This window comes from Lathamus discolor, chromosome 3 (assembly GCF_037157495.1).
Source record: "Lathamus discolor isolate bLatDis1 chromosome 3, bLatDis1.hap1, whole genome shotgun sequence".
NCBI classification, from domain to species: domain Eukaryota; kingdom Metazoa; phylum Chordata; class Aves; order Psittaciformes; family Psittacidae; genus Lathamus; species Lathamus discolor.
The window spans coordinates 4085847-4110744 of record NC_088886.1 but is presented as its reverse complement, the minus strand read 5'-3'; the positions used below and the strand labels follow the sequence as shown (position 1 = coordinate 4110744).

General features: G+C 40.9%; 1 protein-coding gene across 10 annotated transcripts in view; it reads left to right on the top strand.

The window, feature by feature from the left end:
- NFIA (nuclear factor I A) overlaps nt 1-24898 on the top strand; it is a 255928-nt gene that overhangs the window by 199940 nt on the left and 31090 nt on the right. For 6 of the 10 annotated variants that reach the window (XM_065673199.1, XM_065673200.1, XM_065673204.1 and 3 more), the window contains 3 exons: nt 1891-2019; nt 15061-15239; nt 17772-17937. In XM_065673199.1, the coding sequence (XP_065529271.1) occupies nt 1891-2019; nt 15061-15239; nt 17772-17937 (474 nt within the window). The remainder of the gene's footprint in view (nt 1-1890; nt 2020-15060; nt 15240-17771; nt 17938-24898) is intronic. The other 4 variants (XM_065673207.1, XM_065673205.1, XM_065673198.1 and 1 more) reach the window with 3 other exon arrangements.

Genomic DNA, 24898 nt, shown 5'->3' with positions numbered 1-24898 from the left:
TCTCCCCCTCCACAACCCAACACAAAGGAGATGTACCCATGGCCTCACGTCCAGCAGCACAGTTTGTCTATTCTTCCTTAAACCCAAATATTGCCACTGACCCTTGACTTTATGTTTAGGGATGAGGTTGATGCTCATTTGGTGTTTCCATCCCCATTTCCTCCATCATAAGGAAATGTGGATCAACAGCACCGTTACTTCTTTTGAGCATTCTTCTCTTGAATATGGACACTCAAACAGAGAGCAATAACTAAGTTACATGCCAACATGACCAAAATATCAGCTAGCTTCATTGGAATATTTCATTGAAACACCTTAGTTCAGTCTCTTTTTCTCTTACCCCTCCAGATGTCCTTAAGACCAATATGAAAAATACCCAGCACAGTATTTTTCTTACACAGTAATCCATCAGTTCTAAACTTTTATTTTTACAAGATTAAGCACGTAACCTTTCTTGCTATGAGGAAAAAGCCACCACAACCAACCCGTTTAGGAAACAGTTTCAAGACAGAAAGCTGCAAATACAACACTGGAACTCTAACCATTCCCTTCCTTTATTTAACTTTCTGGAATATAAACTGCAAAACCTCACTGAAACCATTAAGACCCCGGCAGTGCAGCATATAAAGTACAAGAAGGCTCCTGCATATTGCAATCAACATCCCAGGGACTATAAAACTGGTGCTATTAAATATAAAGTTAATAATAGTGCCCGGAGATAATATTGTCCAGGCCTCTCTCTTTACTTTTTAACAATTAAATTCTATAAAACACAGAGTTGGAAATAAGGTGGAATGACTTTACTAGTGGAAGTTCAACTTCCACATTAGCTGATACCTCGCTTTTGCACCTGAAATCTCAACTATTCTGCACCTTTGTTTTGCTATATCCCTGCAGATATGCAAAATGTCTGGTGCACTGTATATGCTGGAAATACTGTGTTTTCAGAGCATGTGCAGATGATCACAATGCCCATATGCCTCTAGAGCTATAAAGATATAAAAAATAATAGAGATACACATACACATTCTTCATCTATATGCTGTATTATCCAAGCATAAACCATATGCGGAAAAGGCTTGGATTTTAGGAGCCTTTTCCAATACATTCATTTCACTAATTTCTTTGGTGCCATGGGCTTGATATGATACCAACAGGAGTTATTCTTACAGAGTATAACAAACGGGTCCTATTACTGTTTCACCAGTCCTGCCTGTCCACAGGACAGGTTTCACCCGATGGCAACTTAACTCTGATTTTCATTGGAAGCCTTTGATATACTTCAAGGGCATAATAACAACTCTGAAATAATTCCAGTGTGGCTTCTAATATCAAGACACAAATACCATTCACCCTTTAAAAAAATCTGAAAGCAAAAGGGAGCCACATAAATATTACTTTCGAACACCTTTGAAGTCAAGAGAGTAAGGAGAGACAGAGGCTGAACTCAAAAAACTTCATTCTCTAGTTGTGCCTTGAGTCGTGCAGCACATTTAAAAGATCCATTTGCAATAATCTACTAAACCAGTGAGTGAAAGACAGAACTCATAAAAAGCCTGTAAAAATCCAAATGCTCCAGCTATTACAGATTGCTAAAAATAAAGCAGAGTAGGTTTCAGTAGCAATAATAAGCTGCATCTTATCCATATTTCAGAGTCAAAAGAAAAATATGGCTGCCTTTTAGTACTCATTGCTCAGAGCAAACCATGGCCTCTTCTGCCTCAACGAAAAAGACCACAAATGAAAGTGAGCTTTCAGCTTGCTGTATTCCGTTTCATTTGTCCTTTAAGTTTATCTATCTAGCTGCTTCTGCACCCACTTTCACAATGCATAGGCTGTCGTTCCATGACCTAGCATTATTAAATTGCACTTATCAATCATTCTTGCCAGGAATGCCATCGCCAACTACATTAAAGAAGTCAGAGAAGTCTGGTTTCAGCAGTCCCTCGCCTTCGCAGACCTCCTCCCTTGGAACGGCTTTCACACAGCACCATCGACCTGTCATTACAGGACCCAGAGGTGAGGCTTAACCCAAGAGCCCCCAGGCAGCTTAAACATTAGCCAGGACACCCAGCGTCCATCCAAGCGCCTTCCCATGGAAAGTCATCGCCACGTGTGACCCACTCAGTGAGGGGCTGTGCTTCAGAAGCTCGATAACCAGGAGGTTTTAGTTGTCAAGACCTGCATTTGGTTTTGCTAGGCTGGGCTGTCTGGTAAAACTCCTGATGACCATTCAAGAGTGCCTAAGGTGGTTTCTGGGAGCTTGGGGTTTTATTTGAAGAGGGTGGGGAAAGGGACAGAGTGTGTTACAGAAAGTGTCTTCTGCTTGTGTTCATTCATAACATAGATTGAGTCTAACTGCTCGAGATAGGGACCCATCACTCATTCTGAACCACGCCTGCCTTCCAGCACTGTGGCTTTGTTTTGGCCAGTCATTTAGTGCTCGTGTTGTGGGTATCAGTGTGCTAAAGAGCTGCCTTGTTAGGAGACTCCTTTGAAGTTGGTTCTTCCAATGCTTTGGCTGGTTTCCTTCGCAGTACTCTTCTGACTGACTTCCCAAGTAAAAGAGATGTCCTCTGGGTCTGGATGTGCTTATACATTTCTGTTAGAAAGATGCATTTGCATTTAGCCTAGGAAACTGGATGCAATACATTTGGAAAGGAACTCACTTGGGCATAGTAATATACACAAATGAATGAATCTTCTTACAAACCTCTTTGGAAGATATAGAAATAGGAATGAATGGTTGTGACATTTCTTTCTGCTGTGAAATTTTGTCTTATTTGGAGAAGATTATTAAGGAATTGGTTGAATGGTGAAGCATAAAAAGACATATTAGCAATCCATACCAGAAATTATCTTGAAATGGCTGTTTGGCGTTAGTGTGGTTTTACTAAGGACAGAGTAAACCATGAGGAGCCTCTTTGTCTGCACAGTCCAGGGGATGCAGTGTGAAGTAGTGGACTTAGTGCACTAAGTTGAAGCAAGGTCAGAATTGCACTTCATGGGGTTTTGGGCTTTGTTAAATCTGCTTGTTGTAGTTTGATTTGTTGTGGTCAATCCCTTAAGAATTATTTATTACCCTTCGGCACACACCTAGATCCTCAGAAGATATTTAGGCATCTAAGTCCTACACAGATTTCCCTTGAAATTTGGCCCTGAGCTATCTGGCAAACATATCCTCTTTTAAAAGCCTTACTAATTGGTGATATAAGTATGAATAATATGAATGTTCCATTAACATTATATTCAGTGCACATCAGTTGACTCTGAATTCCTGTCTTTTAGAAGTTTAGCCTTTTACATTTGGGTTGTTGATTAATTACTTATTAGGCTTTTCTTTATTTAGCTATGTTTTACCTCACACTTATTTTTCAAGATCATTGAATGCTTTTCTCTGCCCCTGTTTAGACCCTCTGTATTTTGGCTTTTTGTGTGGTTGAGAGAGGAAATGTATCACTGGTGAGCTCTTGTTTAAATCTCATGTACAGTCTGTTTTCACGCAGACTTTTTTCTGTGCACCAGGGGATATCCATCAGCTAGGTGAGAAGGGCATTCAAAGACAGCCAAAATCTGAAAGAGCAAATACAATGACTGCAGTTCCCAAATTTTGTTTGTTTGGAAGGAGATGCCTTTGCTAACTCCATGAAGAAGTAACACAGTTTCTAGTCATTGTGGTTCCTAACAGGTTAACCATAACTGTTCTTCTGCACCATCATTATAGAAGTATCTTCTATTATATTCTTGTTCACAAACAAAGTCTTTCAGACTTTGAGGAAAAAATCCCTCTGAATTCATCCATGGATTCTTTAAGTGTCATCATCCTGGAAAAAAAATCTTGTTCCAGACTTCTTTCTTTGTTCTTTTTGGACATTCCTTTTCAGTATTCTTCTCCCACAGCACACTGTCTGCATTTATTTCCCTTCTACAACAATCATTCTGTTCGTAAAGGGTCATATACTGAGATGGATTATTTTCTGCAAATCCAGCTTTGTTCTTTATCCCATTGCCTCCACTGTACTTTAGGACAGTGAGCAGAAGAGAGAAGCTTTTCAGGTATCAGAAGTGGCAACATAAAGATTATAATGCAATTGTATGAGAGGATATAATCTTTGAGCAATTCATATCCACCAGTAGTTACTGGAAATTGTATCTTTCTGCAGAAATGATAAGTATAATATAGTACACACATTGCATTCTCTTTGGATACATACGCAGTATGTAATTGGTCAGTGGCAGGTCATTCTGATTGGTATCCAAAAAAGTAAGAGCAGGATTTAATCTTCAGTCTGCAGAGATTTCAGAGAAAGGGAAGCCATGAGTAAGTAGGTCACCATCAGAGTAAGCTCCTCAGCCAACTGAATGATTACAAGAAGGTTCAATCTCCTTCCGATGTTCATATGTGCAAGTTTATCACTTGGATGTGTGTATGAGATGCATTTGTAAAAGCATGATCAAAATAGACAGCAGAGAAGAAGCTGTAGACTATTCATGGCAGGTGTTGTCATTGACAACCAGTGATTTATAACTTCTCAGGAATATTCCCAAATCTTTCACACACTTCCAAACATTCCTTAGAATACAGTGCATGTCTTATGCTGGGGTATCCCAGGATACTGAGTGCCCTTCCCAGTGAGTCATTTGGGAAACAAAACTTGCTTGGAGGAGGAGTAGATCCTTGAGAGGATTTCTTAGCTATAAGGTTCTCCATTCAATGAACCAGTTGGAAAACCTCTCTTCTTATGGAATTGTCCGTACTGTGTTGTGAAAGCCTGTGCACTAGTTTCCTGTCTGCACTGGTGCTGCTGCCAGTACTCAACTCAGCTGGGCAGTAGCCAGCCGAGAGGATCTGAGCTGGCTGACCAAAGGACCAGATGTGCAGTGAGTGCTGGCGCATGGATGCCAATGCTTCAGTGACTCCTCAGTAGTTCCAACAGATGGTGGTAAGATCCAAGTTTCTTTGGTGATAAGCGAGTAAAGTGATTCATGGAGCCTCACTTGATGATGGCAGTTTTTTGGGCATGACTCTATGAATGCACCATATGTCTTCTCTGGACCAGCGTGGCTAGGATTCAGTGTCTGGCAGATGGTAAATTGATCACCTATAGGGTGGCTTTAGCATCACTATCAGTTTTCAAATTTACTTCAAAGCATTGAAAATTCAAGCAGTTAGATCTCTATCTCCTACCAGCATACTTTTGTTACCTGCCAGTTAGAGTATTTGGTGGTCAGTGTAGCTCACCACAGTGTTGCAAAGCAACCATGTACTTGCTGGAGTCTTACAAAGTTTCCAAGACATTAGCCCACTTGAACCCTTTACCAGACAGTGAAGGATTCAGATGCTATGGGTGACAGCAATACTTGCATAAGTGGCTTTAGGCTTCCATGTAGAGCTACTTACACTCTAGTGACTTTGTATCTGGAGCTGGCTGAAACGTTTAATTTACCACGATCTTGTAAACCTAGGGTAGCCAGCAGCCTGTGCTGTAGAGCATTCAAGCATTTCCACAGAATATGACAGCATAGATCCTGCAAGCCAAAAAAGCAAGGAAGAAAAGTCAAGGAAAGAAAAAAAGAAATAAGGATGAGATGGTATGTTAGGAAGATAAATGAAGGAGAAACACAATTGCAAGAAACAAGAAATACAGCACAAAGGGAAGAATCCAAGGAAGTGGGTGTGTGAGCAGAAAGGGAAGAAGGGATGAAAGTCAACTACTGGAGTGGTTCCCATTAGACTAATTTCCTCCATAATAAGCATTGCCATTTAGATTTTTATCAGGACAAGGCCTATCAGGGAAACTCTGCAGGGTACTAGTCTCTGTTCATGCCAAAGTGGCACAAACTTTATGTCCCTTATCTAGGAAGACATTGAGCCCCCTCGCTATCACAGTTCTCCATAGGGTCACCAAAGTATCAGTCCCTGTTAGCTGTCTGGTGCACCAGCTTCTACCAAGCCAAAGTGATGATTCTTGCTAACCCACTCCAGGGCTACAGTGTAAAAAGACATTTTGTAATAGCCTATTCACACAACTATCCATGACTGCTCCTCGATGCTGTCAGCTGGCAGGCTAATGTAACCTTCTGTTTTCCTTTGAATTCTGACAAAAACAAAGCAGTGCAACTTCATTCCTATGTAGACACCTCAGATGAGCGGATGGTAATGTAGGACAGCCGAAAGAGAAGAGAGCCACACCACAAGGGTAAGAAAGTTGAACAGAAACTGTAAGTGGCGTTAACGCTGACCCACAGATGAGTTTGCAATGTCAGGAGAGCTGACTGTGTAGGTGAAGATTTTAATTTTCGCCAATCCCTTTGAAATAACATGATGCTGAAGGAAAAAGTGTTCCATAACAGATGGCCTCAAGGTCAGGGTTTCGTAATTAGGAGATACCCTACCCAAACTGCCATCTCCTCCCGTATCCCAGGCAGGGGAAGGCAGAGAGGGAAGGCTTGCAAACGGTTAAAGCTTCAGCTAAACAAAAGTCAGGAACCGTGTAATTAAAACTCTACCTTTGTTGTATTGTCAAGAGTTAGCCTGTGACATAGGAAATATTTAAAGGAGCAGGCTGTTCAGCTAATTTGTGTGTGAGTGAACTGCTTAGACAGTCCTACCCTAAATTAACTGTAAGACCACCCACTGAGATTGCCTCATAAAGGGCCATGATTGCTCAGCTTCGTTTTGTATAACCATTCAATAATTGCTAGATAAATGCATAACTAAAAGCTCTATTACACTAATAATTTGTACTGAGATAGATGTGTGGGACACCATGCTGGGTTAATTTGTCATCCCTGCAGCAAACTTCTAAAGAGGGCTCTTTTGCAGAGGAGTTGTGTTAATATGTTGCTCCAGTGAGGACATGTTAGAGCAACAAGATGACTTGGTCGCTTAATCTCCTAAAGAGGCAAAATGCCTGGAGGGTAAGTGCCAGAAAGAAGAAAGGGGGGTGATTAACACAGTGGACCCAGATTTAAACTCATCCTGACAAAAGGAGCTGATCTAACTGAGCAAAAGAATGAGAAAAGGGGAGTGTTAAAATTACTAATAGGAGTTCATGCATCCCTAAAAATAATATAAAAATAAAGTGCTGCAGGAATAAAGTATTTTACCCATCCCTTTACTGAATCTGCGTTCAGTTTCCTTGCTCCCTTTGATGTATATGTGAAGTTAAAGTATATGCTTTAAACAGTGCAGTGAACGACAATATTTTTATCATTGCTTTATGCTAAATTCTCCTAGCTTCAGACACACACAAAAAGCACATTATTGCTTTAAATATGGAACCCATGTTTAAGCATCAGAGCTCTGGATTTTCAACCTCCTCTATTGACAGAACCATAAATCATGTTAAAGTTAAGTGAATTACTGTAGCGTGGAACTATAGCTTTAACAATGTTTATGTAGTATCAGCTTACCATCTACAGAATGAAAGGGGGAAAAAACCACTGATATTAGAAATAGGAATGTGGAGTCCTATTAACTTAACAGCAATATATCACTCCAAAGTCACAGATTCCATTACCATGCCCTTTTTAGTATCAAAGCAGAATTATATCATCACGCACATAAAGGTTGTGGGTTTTAAGAGAATTTACATTTCTATTGTAAACTTATCAACTGCATTTCATTATAAGAAAGACATGATATATTCTCCTACCAGTAGTTTTTATCTTATATATGGGAATACATCATGTGTATTAAAAACAATAATACTGTGCAAAAGTTGCCAGCTTTTGAGGTGCAGTGGAAATTCTACAAGTAGGTTAAATTAAGGGGGTTTTGACCTCTAGCTACAGTCTTGAAAGGGAGAAGTGCTTACTATGGGTATGGTTTTTATTTCTGTACCTATGTAACCAGTTCTATAGTATTCTGATCTCCCAAAGGCAGAAGAATTTTGACATGTTGTAAAACAATCTGCTCTAAATAGCTAACTTAACTGGCCCCCTGCCCATGCCAGAATCTGGAACCAGCACTCAGTTCAGCTCTACAGGTTTTCACAAACAGCCTGTAATACTCCACAATCCAGAGTACACCAATAAACCCTGTGCCCAAACACAGCTTTAAGCGTATTTTCCTTTTGCTAGGAACTCCGTGGGCCTTGGCAAAATGTCCCTCTGCCTCCCACTTGCTCCTGCAGAATCTCTTATGGAAAGAGTATTTCTGATCAAAGGATTCAGGTGCCTTATGCCACTCTGATCTTCAGAGCAGCAAAGAGGGGCTGATAGACAGCCCCAGCTTGAGATACCGTAGGTCTGTTTTTTCAGCAGTGCTTAGCTGACCACCTGCACTTGACTTCTGGAGCTGAGAGATGGATGTCCTGCGATTCAGTCCTTCTTTTTGATGTCCCTGGGCAGGAACAGATCCTCCATCCATCATATTTAGGGTATTTGTATAACTCTTGCATTGGTCAGCTGTTTATATTCTTTTTTGAATGTTTCACCTATGTTTGCCTATATAATGTCGAAGCATCAGTGACACCTAAATCTTAACCACACTACGAGAGTAAGGCCTTTTTTTTTATTCTCCCACCTCATGAGAATGAGTCTTGTCGCTGCAAATGAGGAATGCAAGACAGGATCAGTTTGAATTTAGCTCATCATGGACCTGACAGGCACGATACTAAACAGTCCTTGTGAACCATTATGGGACTGAAGCAATACTGAAGTCTTCCAGTGATCTGAACTCCCTTCATAGGGCTGGTCCAAGGACTGGTCAGCCCAACCCTCAGCACCTCAGTATTTAAGTAGAGGCCAGTCTTTGCTAACCTGAATAAGAGATTGCTCTACATTTATCACCCTGAAGTCTGTTCCTAATGGGCAGTAAGAAAGATGAGGACTTGGAGAAACCTTTGAAAGAGTTACGGGACACAGCTCCCATTGAAATTCGAACGCAGTTAATGAATTCCCTCAGGACCTCTGCAAATCCCAGCCCAAGTTTCTTAATTCTTTTTTTTTTTCTTGTTTGGGTAACTGCTTTCCTCAAAAAAAAAAAAAAAAAAAAATCTGTGGGCTTTAAGCTATTGTTTTAGGCTTCCATTCTTTACCTCTTGCATTGTGTTATACACAGAAGTGTAAGTTCCTTTCAACAAATCTGGATTTTTGCCAGATCTCCTTATTAAAAAGTCACTCTTCATATTTCCGATAAACACAGCTGTTTCATGGTGTTTGAAAGCATTTCACATCAGCCAGCGTGGTGGCTTAGCCAATTAGTCCTCTAATATGGTCAATTTTCAGAATAAGTACCTTTGGGGTACAAAGGGTGGGATACCTCTTGCATAATTCGAACTGGCACTTGCATCACTTAAATGCGAGGAGAAAGCTTACAGCACACAGGGAGTTAAAGCAGCTCCGAAGCCTGAAGTGGAAATATGCAGCAGAACAAACTGTTCTATAACATTTCCAGGGAAATGACTTTTAAAAAAAATACTTTCTTAATTGTAATGAAGCCAATTATAATGGCCTCAAAAAAACCAAGCTGATAAATATGATCCTGTTTCATTATGATGATATTGTTACTATTTCTAGGAAGATTGATCAATGTTTAATGAGCTATTAGTAAACTTAATTATCATTTTACAGAGGAGGTATCTGAGTATTGTGAAGCCAATCCACTGTTGGACTGGTCTGATGGAGGCTGGAACTAGATGATCTTTAAGGTCCCTTCCAGCGCATACCATTCTATGAATCTATGGATCTATGACTAGCCCTCGTGCCTGTGAAGGAGCAGTGGTTTTCATTCCCCAGACCACTACTTTGAACAGGCCAGGAGTGCAGGGTGATAGTAGGCTTTCCCTGAGCAGGAGAAGAGCAACACTAAATGACCCTTCCAAAGACTTCAAACGACTATATGAAGAAAGAAATTTCATCCAGTCATCTGGACTCGAAGGGGTTGGCAACGCTTTCTGGAAGAGGAGATAGAAGGTGGATGGATCAATATGTCTTTCCCATATGTTGGGCCGTGCTGGTGGAGAAATCTGTCTGAGCACTGCAGGTGTGATCACAAAGTTCCTTTACCACATCAGTGAGCGTTCCGGGGGAGAAAGGATCCAGTGCGTCTTTATTAGAACTGCTCCTTTGTTCAAGCAGAAGGGCCTGAGAAGGGTACTAAATATCTGAAGAAAACTATAACCTGTTTCAAATTAACTGGTTCTTTATTATCTGATCATCCCATTGAATGGAATTCACAATACTGGCTCATCTTCATATGCCTCAGACACGTGAAGTGCCAACCTAATCGATGACTGCAACCCATTTTATTGGTTACTTAGTTTGTTATTGGCTACTACAAATCAAGAAGGGAAAAGGCAAGACGGGCCAACATGACAAGACATTTGAATTCAGCGTTGTGAAAAATCCTCTTCTGTGCTGCACAGCCCCACAAACTCATAAACCACTAAAGAATCCAGTGTAACACCAACAGCTGTACTGCATAATTACTTGGCCCAATAGCAGTAGTTTTAAAATACTGGTATATCTGTTGCAGGCCACCATACATTATCATCTCATTTTCAATAAAAGTCTGGGATGTTTCAGATGAGCTTCAATGGAATTAGAATCATGTGGGCTTTGAAATATTTATGCTTGCCTTGAGATGGAAGGATAATTCCTGCCTCCAAGCCCCCCACGCACAAGTAACAGATTTAATAATGTCGAATAGTCCAACTCCCCCATACCAAAAGCAGGTAGAAATGAAGTTCTGATGTGGAAACCACATATTTTCAGAGGTTGTAGGACTTATATTTTATGTCATTTAGTGAGGTCAATAATAAAATATAAATGTCACAGGCTGAAAGACGCCAAGAGAAATACGGTTTGGCAGCATGGAGCTGCTTAGGGATACATAAATAATAAGTCAATAAGTAAATAAATAATAGACAAAGACCTATTTTATCTTCCATTTGAAGATCTCAAAGAATTTACAGTCACTGATTGAGACTTGTAATATCCCATCGGAAGCACCTAAGTAGTAATAGCCCCTTCTCAGACACAGGAAAACTTGCATCACCCTGGGCATGGTTTTCGGAAGCAATGACTTTATAATTTTTGTGAAGTGTTTCTGAATATCATGACTGAAGGAGCTTGCCCATGGCCACTTGCCCCTTATTTAGAGGCAAACAGGGAAAATGGCAACTGCTCCATTGCCTCATGTCTTTTAATTGATTTAAAAAGTGTTTGTGAGGATCCATATATGTGGCCACACAGTTGTGCTGTGCACTCAGAACTTGTCTGAAAGGCCATTTCTACATGCACCACAGTCGGTGGCCACAACACAGCTATCACAGTAATGGTCTGTTTCTGGGCCAGCAGTTTTTAGACTTTAGCATTTTAATCTCTTCTCTCTGGTGTAAGGCAAGGCGCAGTTGTAATGTTTGTTGATTGGTTTAATAGTAGTATATTCTTCTGCTTATAAAACAGCCCTTCCTACTTCAGAAATTCAGTATTTCCCAGTCAGAGCCTGCAAAAACAAACCTTTTGGAGATCCTTATTCCACTCATTATTTCTTATGCTAATCCATCTGCTCTGAGAAAATGAACCCTGCACGTCAGTATATGGCACAGACTGAGGACTGATGTCTGTTCAGTCTGGTTTCCTTCCCCTAGTCTTTCCCATGATCAGCAGAAAGCCCTCTGAGGCTGTGCCGAGGGGTTGGCCAAGACACTGAAGAGGAAGCACTTTCTTGGGGCACTTTCCCTTCCTGAATTATTGTTGCTATTTCTGCATTCATTTTTCTTCCCTCTCTCTTTGGGAAGATCACCGATAAATGCTTCCCACTTTGTTTTCTACCCTGACATGCTGAGGAGGTCAAGGCAACAGAGAAAGACGCTACTTACATGCTTATGAGTATTCCTAAAAGCCATAACACATCTTTCCTATAGCAAATCAGATTATTAAACGAAGAACCATACCTTGGAAAAGCTAAATATAGCATGGTCTCAGACCTAGCTTTAAATTTCCACATGGGTACCATTTTTTATTTCTTCTTGTTTGATTGAAATAGCATTTCTAGCTCCTTTTCACCCAGCGGAAGAAAAGGAATGAATTTGTTCCCAGATGTGTACAATGGACAGTGCAGTTGTGTAAGTTTCAAATAGTATTAACAGAGCTGGTGCTTAAATGCAATTTCTTTTATAAATGTTTAAAGAATCCCAAACTTTTTTACGTAATTAGATGTTTGCCACATGAATTTTCATTTCTCACTTTTATCTTCATCCATCATCTTCCATTTGGCATACAAGGAAAAGGGAAACTATAAAAGGAGATACAAAGAAAGAGAGGGAGAGTATGTTTTATATCAAAAAAAAAAAGGACAGAAATGTTGTATGCTAATGAAGATTTTGTTGTAGTCAGCTTACCACCAACTTTAGCTGAACCAATGTTTGTGGCAAAATGTTTTGACAAGCTCTATAAAGTGACTGTTTCTTCCTGGAGATGATGATGATACATTCATACCTACAAAGTGGCTATGATGTAAGTGTCATTAAAGCGGTTACACCTGAGGGGTTGGTGTAAGGGAGATGAGAGGCTGGCATGTTGGGTGGAATTCACCTAACTGAAGGTGCGTCTAGACTGGAGGTATCTACCTTGCAGCTAGTACCTGTGGGCTCCCTTCATATCCACTGGTGAGCCAGTCAGCGTGGGCAATGAAGTCTAGTCGAGGGCAGTGGTTGGGGTCTCCTTAGACACCATTAGTTCTATTTAGTTCTCCATTAATTAGTTCCATGGCAGACACCCACATTTACTGAGGTGAATCCCACATTATCTCTACCTTTGATACCACACTTCAAAGTTACAGCCTCTCCCAGGAGTTTGGGGACAGGAAAATGCCCTTTATTTCTTCCTTTGAAGATTTGGGGTTTTTATCTCTAGAGTTTTCAAGTATGCTACAATTTCAGATGCAAACTCAGAACAAAACTATTTGCCTTAAAAGTGAACAAGAAATAATTAACTAGGTTTGTAAAAAAACAAAGAGATAAGCCCAGATGTGCAGACAGGTTGAACAGGCTGGGCACACAGGTGTTTGCCTTGGCCATGGAATAACTGTCAACATTTCCATAACAGGGAGTGTGGGATATGCTGCTTCTTGTTCCCTTTTCCCAAGTGAAGCACTGTAGCATGGCTGTGGGAAGACACTGTTTTCCAGTTCAGCCCACATGCCACAATGTCTAAGCTGTTGTAAGAAAGGTATAGCCCATGTTTTCCAAAGAGTTTCTCTGGATATACATCTATTTTAATCAGAGGTAGTTGAAGTCTGCATGCTACCTTTTGATTCCTCATCTCCATGCTTTCTTTCAGTGGCGGATTCCTGTTTAGTACCACACATCTAGTAGCATTTCTCTTTCTGTTGTATATATTTCAAGCAGCATTAAGGGCAGCAGACTGGGAAGACTTGTAGGGTTAACAAGGATGCAAGCGAGCTTTTTATGGCAAGGATGAGAGCTTCATATTCATCCCATATCAGCACCCCAGGCATGAGTGTGGCTCTTTTTGGTGGTGGCATCACAGCAATCATTCTTATCCAGTCGTGGAGAAAGAAGTACATAGAAGTGCTGCCCAGCCTACACATAGTGAATGTTTACAGGATAATGCAATAGGTTTCCTTGCTGCTGTTACTGAGTACGTGTTTTATTCACATCTTCAGGCTCCAAATTTGATAATGTTTTAATAATGCTTAAGAAAAAAAGATTGATAAAGTCTCGTATTATAAAACTGGTGATGAACAAGACTAAGAAGCAGATTTTAGCTTTTATTTAACTTGGGGGTTTTCATAACATTTGTCATTAAATGAGTGTTTGCTCATTTGTATTTAATTTTAGTTTATTCTCTGCATCTTTCCAACTTTTCTGAAAAGTGCCAACGGCTTTTTTTTCTTCCCTCTGGTATATTTAACCTCAAAGCCAACACATGAGTTTCTATAGGATATTTCCTCCCTTGCACAGACTTTATCTAAGTGGTTATGTGCGGTGTACAAGTGCAGTATATGCACATGGACACCCTTGAAAGATCACTAGGGTAGCATGCCAAGGGAGCAACAAGGATGCAGTGATGACTGGTGAGGAATAAACTGATTTACAGATGAGCTTGTGCATAACCAGATCGATTGGCCATTCTAAAGGAAGAGCGAATTCTCATTTTAGAGGGGAAAGGGAGAGAATTCATAGCACTATGAATGGCAGCAGTTGCTACCTCATGGTGACAACTAACAGTAGAAAACAGTTGGCTAACAGGGGTCCAACCCAATGTATCCTGAAGGCCAAGGAACTGGGCAAAGGTGCCACGTAACATAGGAGAGTGTAAGAACTATAAACTGCACTTATAGTTCTGTTGAAATCAGCTGAGGGTAAAACCTGTCATTGGCAACGGGCTTGTGTACATTGCACCTTTACACCTTCACCGTAGTACATTTTCCAGCTGGCTTGTTGGCCCATAAATTCACCGAATTAAACTTCATTCCTGAATGCAAGCTGGGGGCTTGCTGGAGATTGGAACCCAGTGTTTTGCAGGAGAAACGTAAATGGAATTTTCAGACTGATCTTGCCACTTTGTGCATGTTCATTAGATGAAAACACGTTACTTAAAATAAATGTTCCTAAACTGAGGTGGAAAAAAAAGAACCCTCAACAACAGGAAGTGTTAGACCAAATTTTAAATTATCAACCATTTATAGCACAATGTAAAATGGATTCATATGTGCAAATCCAAGTTACATGAAATGTCACTTAAATCAACCATAATCTCCCAAATACATATTCTCATTGCCTGATTGATGAAGACTGCTGTTAAGGTGATGAAGAGTTTTCACTGCCACAAAGGACTGCTCATTCCTTTATACGTGTCAGCTAAAAACACAGAAAATCCTTCAAAATGTCTGGCTCCATTTGCTTTCAGGATCTAGATGGAGTGAGTGTAGGACACAATGTGGTCTAATATATTAATTGTGAAGATCAGATGTATCAACATTACTGTACATTTAAAAAATAGACTAAAACAACAGTAGATTTAAACTGTTTTATTTTTCCAAAGGCAAAACTCTATATAACTTCTTTGTTTTCTTTCTTATAGCAAGTCCACATGCAACACCATCGACTCTTCATTTTCCAACATCACCCATTATTCAACAGCCTGGGCCATACTTCTCACACCCAGCAATCCGCTATCATCCTCAGGAGACTCTGAAAGAGTTTGTCCAACTTGTCTGCCCCGACGCTGGTCAGCAGGCTGGACAGGTGGGGTTCCTAAATGTAAGGAAGCCGTTTTTATTTCTTCAGAAGTGTTTGTCCTATGTAAAATTAACCATGGGCTGATGGGGTTATTTTAACAGCATGTTGCGCCCAGGAACGCACCTTGAATAGTGGTTGGAAATGGGAAAAAAACGCTGCTACTGCAAAAATATTTTATAAAAACAACCAAAAACCTCCCCAAAAAACCCACTCGACCACATTGTGGTGAGATGAAGTTAAACTGTCAGAGAAGTTGGTGATGCAGTGACCTTTCGGGTCCCTCCGCAAATGACTTTGCTGCATGCGCTGTAACCTTGGTGGAACCAGGGTTAACAAAATACGAAGGCAGAATAATTTTTATTCATTATTTTTGAAGTTCAGGGGAGAGGGGGGGGAAGGAGCAGGAAAAGGGAGGGTGAGAAACAGATGTTTCAGATCAGCTAAGTTCATTAAAAAAAAAAAATACTGCCTTATAGCACTTTAGATCAAGTTGACCAGTACTTGAACTCAAGATGTTAAAAGTACAGTTTATTGCGGTTTGTTATTTCTGTAAGAAGTTATCTTTCCCCCTTATCTCTATGAAAAATTAAGCAGGGCTCCAAAGCTTCAAATAACCATTTTCATATTTTTTTTTTAATCAAATAAAGTGAATCATCTTGCTATTATTGCAATAGCATTCCGGTCAAATACAGAATGGATAAATTTTATGTAAATCAAATCTAGAATAATGCTCTGAATATTTCATGAAATGTAATGCATGTAACTTTTTCCAGCCAATGAAGTAATAACTGGCAAAATGACTGTTTCTCTCCTGACATACATACGATTGAAAGTGTTAATGAGAATTAGTTTAATTATTAGCAGCTAATTTATTACACTTATTTAATAAGCTATATTGTTCTCAGTGCTTTCCTTTCCCTAGCAGAAAAACTGACTCGACGTATTCCAGCCAGTACTGGCCTTGAATAATGTCTGCAATATGTTAGCAGATACATTTATGTCTAGACAACAAATCAATATAGTGCTTTTCTTTTTCCTTGAGTATTCATTTGCTTAATTTATCCCAAACCATTCAGCATTATGAACTGTTAGCACACTCACAATGAACATACAGCAGGGGTCTTCTTGGCAGGAAAGGGACCTAATTGTGAGAAAAGATAGTGTTTGAGAGATGTCACTAATATATTAGTTTATTAAAGGTACTGGGTGTTGGAAGAATAAATATCCCTGAAGGATTGCTTCTTGATGCAGACACTAGTAACTGCAGTCTTTGAAGTCAGTAGGAGTGCTATTAAGTTAAATGCAGATGAATTTGGGTCTTATTTATGCCCAGAATGAGTTTTGCTCTAGCACAAGTGTGATTTGCACCTTTAAGGCCTTTTGTCAGTGCCAAAGCAGGTGAAATGAAAATCAGGTCTCAGGCGTTTGCCAGTACGAGTATTCTGTCCCCAGTAATTCAGGCTAATGGAAACCCTAACAGGAATTAAAATATTATTTTCTTTAGCAGTACTTAGAATATGGATCTGTGTTTAAAGCTGAGCTTTTATCATCAATGGAAAAGCCAATGTTCAGTGCCAGAAGAACTGCAGTGAGATCAATTTGTAGAGTGCTGTCGAAAGTGATCTCATCATTTTTGTCACTAAAATGGAACACCTCATTCACAGGCTGTCCTACTTTCTCTCTGTAATGGTATTTGGCATCTCTCTGTATGGTTTTCAAGTGTCCAGGCTGCGTTACATTTAAAACACAAACTTAACAAGTTGGGGGAAGGGGAGGCATTTTTTTGAGCCTCCTTCTTGGTTTTGTGATACTTGAAAACACTTTTACTTGTGGACAGGTTTTTCTGGTGATTAATTGAAAGACCACACTTAGCTGAGCCCATTCTGCCTGTGACTGACCACATCCCAGTCTAAAGGGAGGGTTGTTGTTTTTTTCCCAGTGAGTAAAATGGAGCAGTTCTAAGTTCAGTCATTTCTCCATATGATCCTAATGGCAACTAAACTGTGAGCTGCACTATTACTAACTCAAAAGGGATGTGGGAGAGCAGTTACTTTAATATATATTCATTCATTTTCCTGTAATAAGATATCAGCATGACTTTTAAGAACACCAAAAATGCTTGGTTTTTCTCTTAATGAGCAGTATCTTTAAGAAATTTGCACTCGAGTGCTTGGCACTGATATCCTAAGGATATAACAGAGACACAAAACTGGGGGATTTAAGGGGTCCAAAATACCGCTTCAGCCATCACTGAGCATGACTTAGTGGCTGCAGGAAATGTAAAGAGTAGCAGGATTTAATCCAGGGCAGTTCACACCAGCTGCTAACAGGACAAATGTTCAAAAGTGAGAATTTCCATAGTTTCACAAGGCTCACAAGGCTTGAGACTAAATTCCTTGAAGAAGCTGGAGAATTTGACCCAGCGCTTCTTTTGCCACCTCTCAAGTAACTGTAAATGTATTGCACATAGCTTTCAACTAGATTGTTATTACTGGAGGTTCCTAATAGCTGGTTTTTAGTATAATTTCTGTCTGTTTGCTTGTTTTTTGGCAGCCCAATGGTAGCAGCCAAGGCAAGGTGCACAATCCATTCCTTCCTACCCCAATGTTGCCACCACCACCTCCGCCACCAATGGCTAGGCCTGTGCCTCTGCCAGTGCCAGACACAAAACCTCCAACTACATCAACAGAAGGAGGGGCCACCTCTCCCACTTCTCCAAGTAAGTATAGACGCAGCGGGAACCAAGGGCTAACAGCAGCACTTGACGTGCTGCCATCACCTTCTATCGACTGTTAAGAGATGAGGGCTGACCAGTTGTTGGGAAATAGGAGAGCTCTTTGCTCTGTATGAGACAGACGAAATTCTGAGCTGCTTCTATATTAATGAGAAAAGAGTTAGCTTAAGGTTACAGTTTTATTTCTGACTTCGTTGCCATTTCACATAACCATGGATGACAGGAATCAAGGCCAGTAGCTGAGATGTGACACAGACCTTGGACCTTTGGGATGTGTTTTACTGTCACGAGGAGGCAAGTTGGTATCTCAAGTCAGTCTTTAGAGGATAGCTACTACATGGAAGTCAGACAGCTTCTCAAAAACATTGCTACTTATACATAGTGGGCTAAACTAGCAACTCTTCTGAGTTTACTTCATTTATAGTTCTTTGGGGAATAAGTCTTCCTAGATTAACTCAGACGTCTTTCCCTTATGACTTGGTTCCCGAGCCCAGCATTTTGGGCAAGAAGCTATGGTATTTTTTAGGCCCAGGGAGAAAGCTTTAATCCTTTCTCCACCACCCACACGGCTCCCATATGTATTTTGTGTAGCCACAAGTCAAATATACAAATTCCTGGATACACACTTGGGGATACCACTTTGGACTCACTCTTCTGGGAAACAAATGCGATTCAGCTGGGTTTGATGCTTTCAAAAAGTCTGGATGTTCAGGGAGTTAATTGTGAAATGATTTAATGAAGCTATGCTCAAACTGACATTTAAAAACAAAAGGGAAGCTTTCAGTGCTTTAATGGCAACTGTAGGGGACTTGTTCCACAGTGAAGGGAGTCCAAATAACATCCACAAACAAAAATCAATCTAATCGAAAAAGCAAATCCCTTTGTGTGCTTTTCAAGCTTATTATTTAAATGCTATGTGCAACCACTGCTTTGATGGGCAAAAAGGTGTTCGCTATTCAGGTCATGTGAAGCCTACATTTCTAAAGCTTCATGTACTGTTCAGGAGATTTGCACAGGTTCCAGGGGGCATCTTTAAAATCTGGTGGTTCTCGGAGTTCTGCATTGCCTTCTGCTCCCTGATGGTGCACAACTGCAGACTCAGCAAGATGCTCTGGCTCGCTTTGAAATGAAAATGGGTTTTAGTATGAGACAGTCTGGTAAGATTGTGAACATGATCTTCTAGAATCAGGACTTCTAGAATTGATCAGCAGATTTTTGTTGAGCTGTTGATTCATTCCCTCCCCTCTGCTCCTCTTTCTGACCTCAGGCCAACACTTGTGCTATCAGAAAGTCTTGACACTTTCTGATGGAAGAAACCGTCTTTTAAGTCCTATCAAGAATAATTCAGTGGTGGAATCTAAAAGGTTAATGTTTAGTCATAGTTATCACTGAGTGCAGTCAGCAATGCCTTATTATTTCCTTGTCTTCAGAACCAGGAAAAATGAAACTAGGTCAATGTATATTTGTCATTACAGTTGTGACTCAGTTTACTGGCAGTGTCTGGTGTCGAAACGAAAAATTCCCAACATCATTTTAGCAGTAACGTTAATGATTTTTATGATACTGCGATCCTGTAAACAACCTAAAATGTGTGTCTGGCCTGATTCTGAGCTGGCATCAAACCAGTTCGCAGACCACCACCCATCGGCTTGGGCTGGTCACTGTGGCTCAGTGCTCAGCAGACAGCTGCCACGTTAATTGGGAATCGAGGTTTTTCTCAAGAGCAGCCAGTTAATGGTATTTAAACAAAAGATTAGGGAAATAATTACTGTTTGTTAATTAGCTACGCTGATGTCTAAACATATAGTTCTCTACATATTCAAGGCGCGCATCTTCTTTTTGGTGAGGGTTTTGAATAATAGTGACTTGAGTGGTAAAGAAGCATATAATTTAATTTAGGGACAGATTTTACAGCAAAGTAGATTATAGGAAACATTCGCTAAGAAAAAAATATTACATGTACACCAAAGCTTTATGTGGCTGGCCACATAAAGAGTCAAACAAACTGAAGTTCCTAGCCTCGCAGTGAGAGAGAAGGGCCCACTGGACTCCATTTAGTGTGTCAATCAGGACCAAGCCTCCATTTTCAACCATGTTTATTTTTTCCTTAACTAAATATTAGCCATCAAATAGCAAGTGCAGATTCACCAGAGTTTCATAAAAGCCACACAAAAAGGTGTTTTCCATGGTTACGAACTGCTCGAGTGCACCGGTTCTGGGAGTGTCGCTGGGTTATGGCTGGCTGCCCTGAAGAGCTTTAGGATATTGGAAAGTCACTTATGCAACAAAGGCAGGAGTGATGTTAGATTTGGCCAGACTCTCTCCTTAGCTGTGTGGAGGCGAATGAAGCCCCCCCCCCCAAGGAAATGGAGTGAAAGGGGTTGGCATTTGCTCCATTCTCCTTCCCTTTTTTGGTCTAAGCAGAAAGCCCTCCACAGAAACAAAATGCAGTTATGGCCCTACCAAAAATTGGAATATGGCCCTCCTGAGGGGTGCCGGAGCCAGGAGCAGCTGTTCAATACAGCACAGCCTCCTGGGAATGAGAGCTAGAAATCACAACAAGGTGGTTAATGATTCTCAGAGCAATAGTGAAACTCTCCAGCTGTGACATTAACCAAAACATGAACATTAGTGCTGTCCAAGGAAGGAAGAGCCCCTGGAGATGCACACCGGGGATTTGCCACTACTGGGTGGCCAGGCATGCTCTGGGTGTTGAAAATTTCACACGCGAATCCCATCCCTTTGGAAAGCCAGCATTTTCCTCAGTGAGATGACACAATGGAGACGGGATTCATGCGGTTTGGGAGGGTTCGTTTTGCCTCTGTAAAAAGCCGTTTCAATAGAACACATCCTTGATATCAGAAGCAGCCCCAAGATTATCTTATCTCTGATCTCTTCTTGATTTTGTTTGGTTTGTAACACATAACAAACACAGCACAATATTTTCTTGAACTTGACAGTTTCTGGGTGTAATATCTCATTGCCCAAAGAAAACACCACCTCTGCTACATGCCAGTTGGACGTTATCACTATCATAACTGAATCTGAGCTATGTTAGAATCTGTGGCCCTCACTCTGGTCCAGTGTCTAAGATACTGCCCTCCCTGTACGCCATGATTTTTAAAGGACTTTTGAAAACTAAATGCTGTTTCCTAAGGTTCATAACTCTGCACTGGAAGAAACTTAGTTAAATTTTCCCTTCTTAGGCAGGATCATTATCAGTTAATGCCCCTTTGCACAAAGGAGCTTTTGTGTTAAACAGCATTTGTGTCAAGATGAGAAGAATGATCTTGTGGCTGTAGTACTGGATTCACAAGGCTCAGTGCTGGGTGCTGCATTTGGGTCACCACAGTGCAATGCTCATGCAGGCTTGGGGAAGAGTGGCAGGGAAGCTGCTTGTGGAAAAAGGACCTGGTGCTGTTGGTCAGCAGTGGCTGAACATAAACAGCTTGTGCCCAGGCAGCCAAAAAGACCTCCAGCATCCTGGCCTGTATCAGCACCAGTGTGGCAGCAGAACCAGGGCAGGGATTGTCTCCCTGTGCTGCATACTGGTGAGGCTGCACCTTGAATCCTGTGTTCAGCTCTGGGCCCCTCACTACAAGAGAGACATTGAGGTGCTGGAGTGAGGCCAGAGAAGGGCAACAGAGCTGGTGCAGGGCCTGGAGCACAGCGGTGATGGGGAACGGCTGAGGGACCTGGGGGGTTCAGTCTGGAGAAGGCTCAGGGGGAATTTTATTGCTCTCTACAAGTGACAGAATAGGAGGAAACGGCCTCAGGTTGCACCAGGGAAGGTTTTGACTGGAGATTAGGAGGAATTTGTTCCCCAAAAGGGTTGTCAAGCACTGGAACAGGCTGCCCAGGGCAGTGGTGCAGTCACCATCCCTGGAGGTATTTACTTGTAGATGTGGTGCTTGGGGACATGGTTTAGTGGTGGACTTGGCAGTGCTGGGTTAACGGTTGGATTCGATGATCTTAAAGGTCTTTTCCAACCTAAACAACTCTGTAATTCTGTGATTCTATAATCAGATTGGGTTTCTCTCCCTTTCTCTGCTATGCATTGACTCAGCACCCTCTGGGCAAGCTATTTCAGCTTTCTGTTCGCTTCTTTCCCCATCCATAAAAAAGAGGGTGATGACTGTATCATTTAATTTGTTAGAATTTGCAGTTCCCTCTCAGATGCTCGCCTGCAGGATGCACTGCAGTAGGAATTGCTCTATTGCACCGTGTTCCTCCAGTTAATTCTCTTGCTACAACTCCTCAATGGCTAAACTGACTCCTAGTCCTCTGTGAATGAGTAGAGCTCTTCGTATCAAGCACAGGTCCCTGTCGTCTTGGTCTGTAAAAGAGTGGTACATTAGGTTATCGCTACAAATCATCTTTACCAACCAAAAGTCTATCCTTTTAATCCCGAACTGTCTGATAAATGACACACTCCTATACTGAAGATAAATTATTTCAGGAAAGTATATTTTAAATTAACATTCTCCTACTGCAAGCAACTTTAAAATACATGACATTCCCAAAACTGTTTGTTTGTCTTGTCTTTCATACAATTTCTTGCCATTTTGGCTAAATATCAAAGCTGTCTGTGTGAGCAAATGTTCTTTCTCTGCCAGCTCCTTCTTTGCTTGTTCCTGAAGTGAAGCATCATAGCAAATTTGTGGCATCACATTCATTTCCTTGGCTATGGGCTATGATGTTGCAAACAATCCTTAGTGAATTCCAGTAGCAGAAAGACTAGGCTGGGCAGGAAGATGTTTCTATTCAAGCCCAATGGGCCAGCTATCGTATACTGTAAACTAGTGCAGATCTAGGCAGTTCCCATGGAGCAAAGCTGATAAAGATGATGAAAGATCTGCCTAAGAGAGCTGGCTTCTGTTCCTTCCCATGCTTTGGCTTTTCCCTTTGCTAAAAAGGAGTTCGAAGATCCCACCATAAGCTCAGTCCACGTATCCTATAACATAATATGACCCAGTTTAACTAGTGAGAGCAGTTTTCTTCATCCTAATCTCAGAACAGTATAGGATCAGGAGCCCTGAGACTTCCAGGAATCCCACCTCCATGTCAAACAAGGGTATCTAGATGAAGACAGTAAGATACGGCTAGAAGCTGTGTTGGTGACGGTGTAACCAATACTCAGTACTGCTCCCTCTTCTGAACCAAATTTCACTATAATAAGAGTCACTGCTAATATGTATTCCATATTATTAATATTAATTTTCTGAGCCAAAATGGTCCCTTACAATCCACAAACCTCTCGTGACATTTTACAGTCAAGTGGGACTAGCATCTTGGGAGAATCCAGTGTAAAGCCTGCTCTGCATATATGTAGTTTCGGTACTCTTCACTTCTTGGCTCTAGCGATGTAGTTATATGACCTTAAGGAAATACCACGCTGACATCCGAGTAGTTTCAGAAAGGAAGTTAAACATAGTTTGGAACATTACCGAAGGTATACATAATAATTCACCCAGCAAGGTTTGAGGGGACTTTTGTGCATATTAGACAGTTTTCAAATGTTTTAGGATTTTTGTTTGAACAGAGAAGCCATTTAAGACAACGTTCTGATGGTTTCCCTTTGATTTCCTACCAAATATCACAGCAAAAGAATCTGCCAAGAGGGAACTGCAAACAAGATCTTGAGTTCCTTCCCTTCTGAGTGGAACTTACCTGCTCCAAGGGATTAAAGGGCCTCTCCACTCATTCTGCTTCCTTAAAAGTAGACCAGAAGAACAGATGTTTGATTTTTGAGCTTTAAGTTAATTTTCCCTGCTGCAAAAGGAATTTTTACTCTTGCACAGCACTGAGTTCATTACTTAGCTGAAAAGAAAACCTCACCATAAGACAGTACAGAAGAATCTTCGTACATGGCACTAGAAACAGATATATACCCTTTGCAAATGTGTGTCTTCTTTGACTTATTAAGCAAGCTAACACGGCAAAAAGGCAAAGAGAACATCTCACCAAATCTGCTCAGTTCATTTCTTCCTTGATTTGCAGATATGAGTAACAACACCGGTGTACCTGTTCATACCCTAATATGCAAGCTGTAATGCAGTTTGCCTAATATGCAAGCTGTAATGCAGTTTGCAATATCATTTTGGAAGGATGAGTTTGTTTGTGAAGGGGAGATGTTCCTTGCGTGTTTTTTGCAAGTACTAGCAAAGCCTTAGGTGTTAGGAAAGAAGAGCTCACCTCACCAGAAACAACTGGGAAGATTTCATTCTTAGAAGTCAGCAAAACTGAAATGAAGACGTGCAGTTCCTGGGGTGAAGCTGTCTGATATAATTGTAAGAATTAGGAGGCATCATGAGACATTCGTGAGACTTGGATAGAGAAGGAAAGGAAGGATGTGTTTCTGCGTGCTCATAGACTTGGAAACTCCTTGCCAAAGGGCTTTATGGAGAACGTTCGCATGGGTTCAAGTGTAGATTGGGCATTCATCAGTACAAAATCCCTTGCAGGCCATTAAATATAGGGAGTCCCTGGGCTGAAAATAATCGGAGGATGGAAAAGAATACGAGAAAGTAAATATGTGACCTGTTTTGATTGTCCCTTGTTCATCTGCTTATGGCCTCTGTAAGAGAGAGGACAGTGGATAAGGTGGAGCATTGGTCTGATTTAGTACAATGTTAAACCAAAGGCTTCTCCAATGTAATGCCTCGTCACCAAACATTTTTGCCTTCAGAAAGGCAACAGGGTTTCATCTACACAGACAACCCAGTGTCTTCTCCAACTCTTAACTCACTCTATTTTTCTGTAACGCTGGGGCCTGAACATTATATTTAGCCTGACTGGAATTTGGCAAGTAACTTTCCTTTTAACATTGTTTTTTGTCTCTTCATTGGATAGTTAGATTGTCTGGGGATTTTATTCAGCAGAATGCATTCCCATAAATATATTTAAAATAGACAGAATCACTGTTCGTATTAAGGCGCCTATTCAG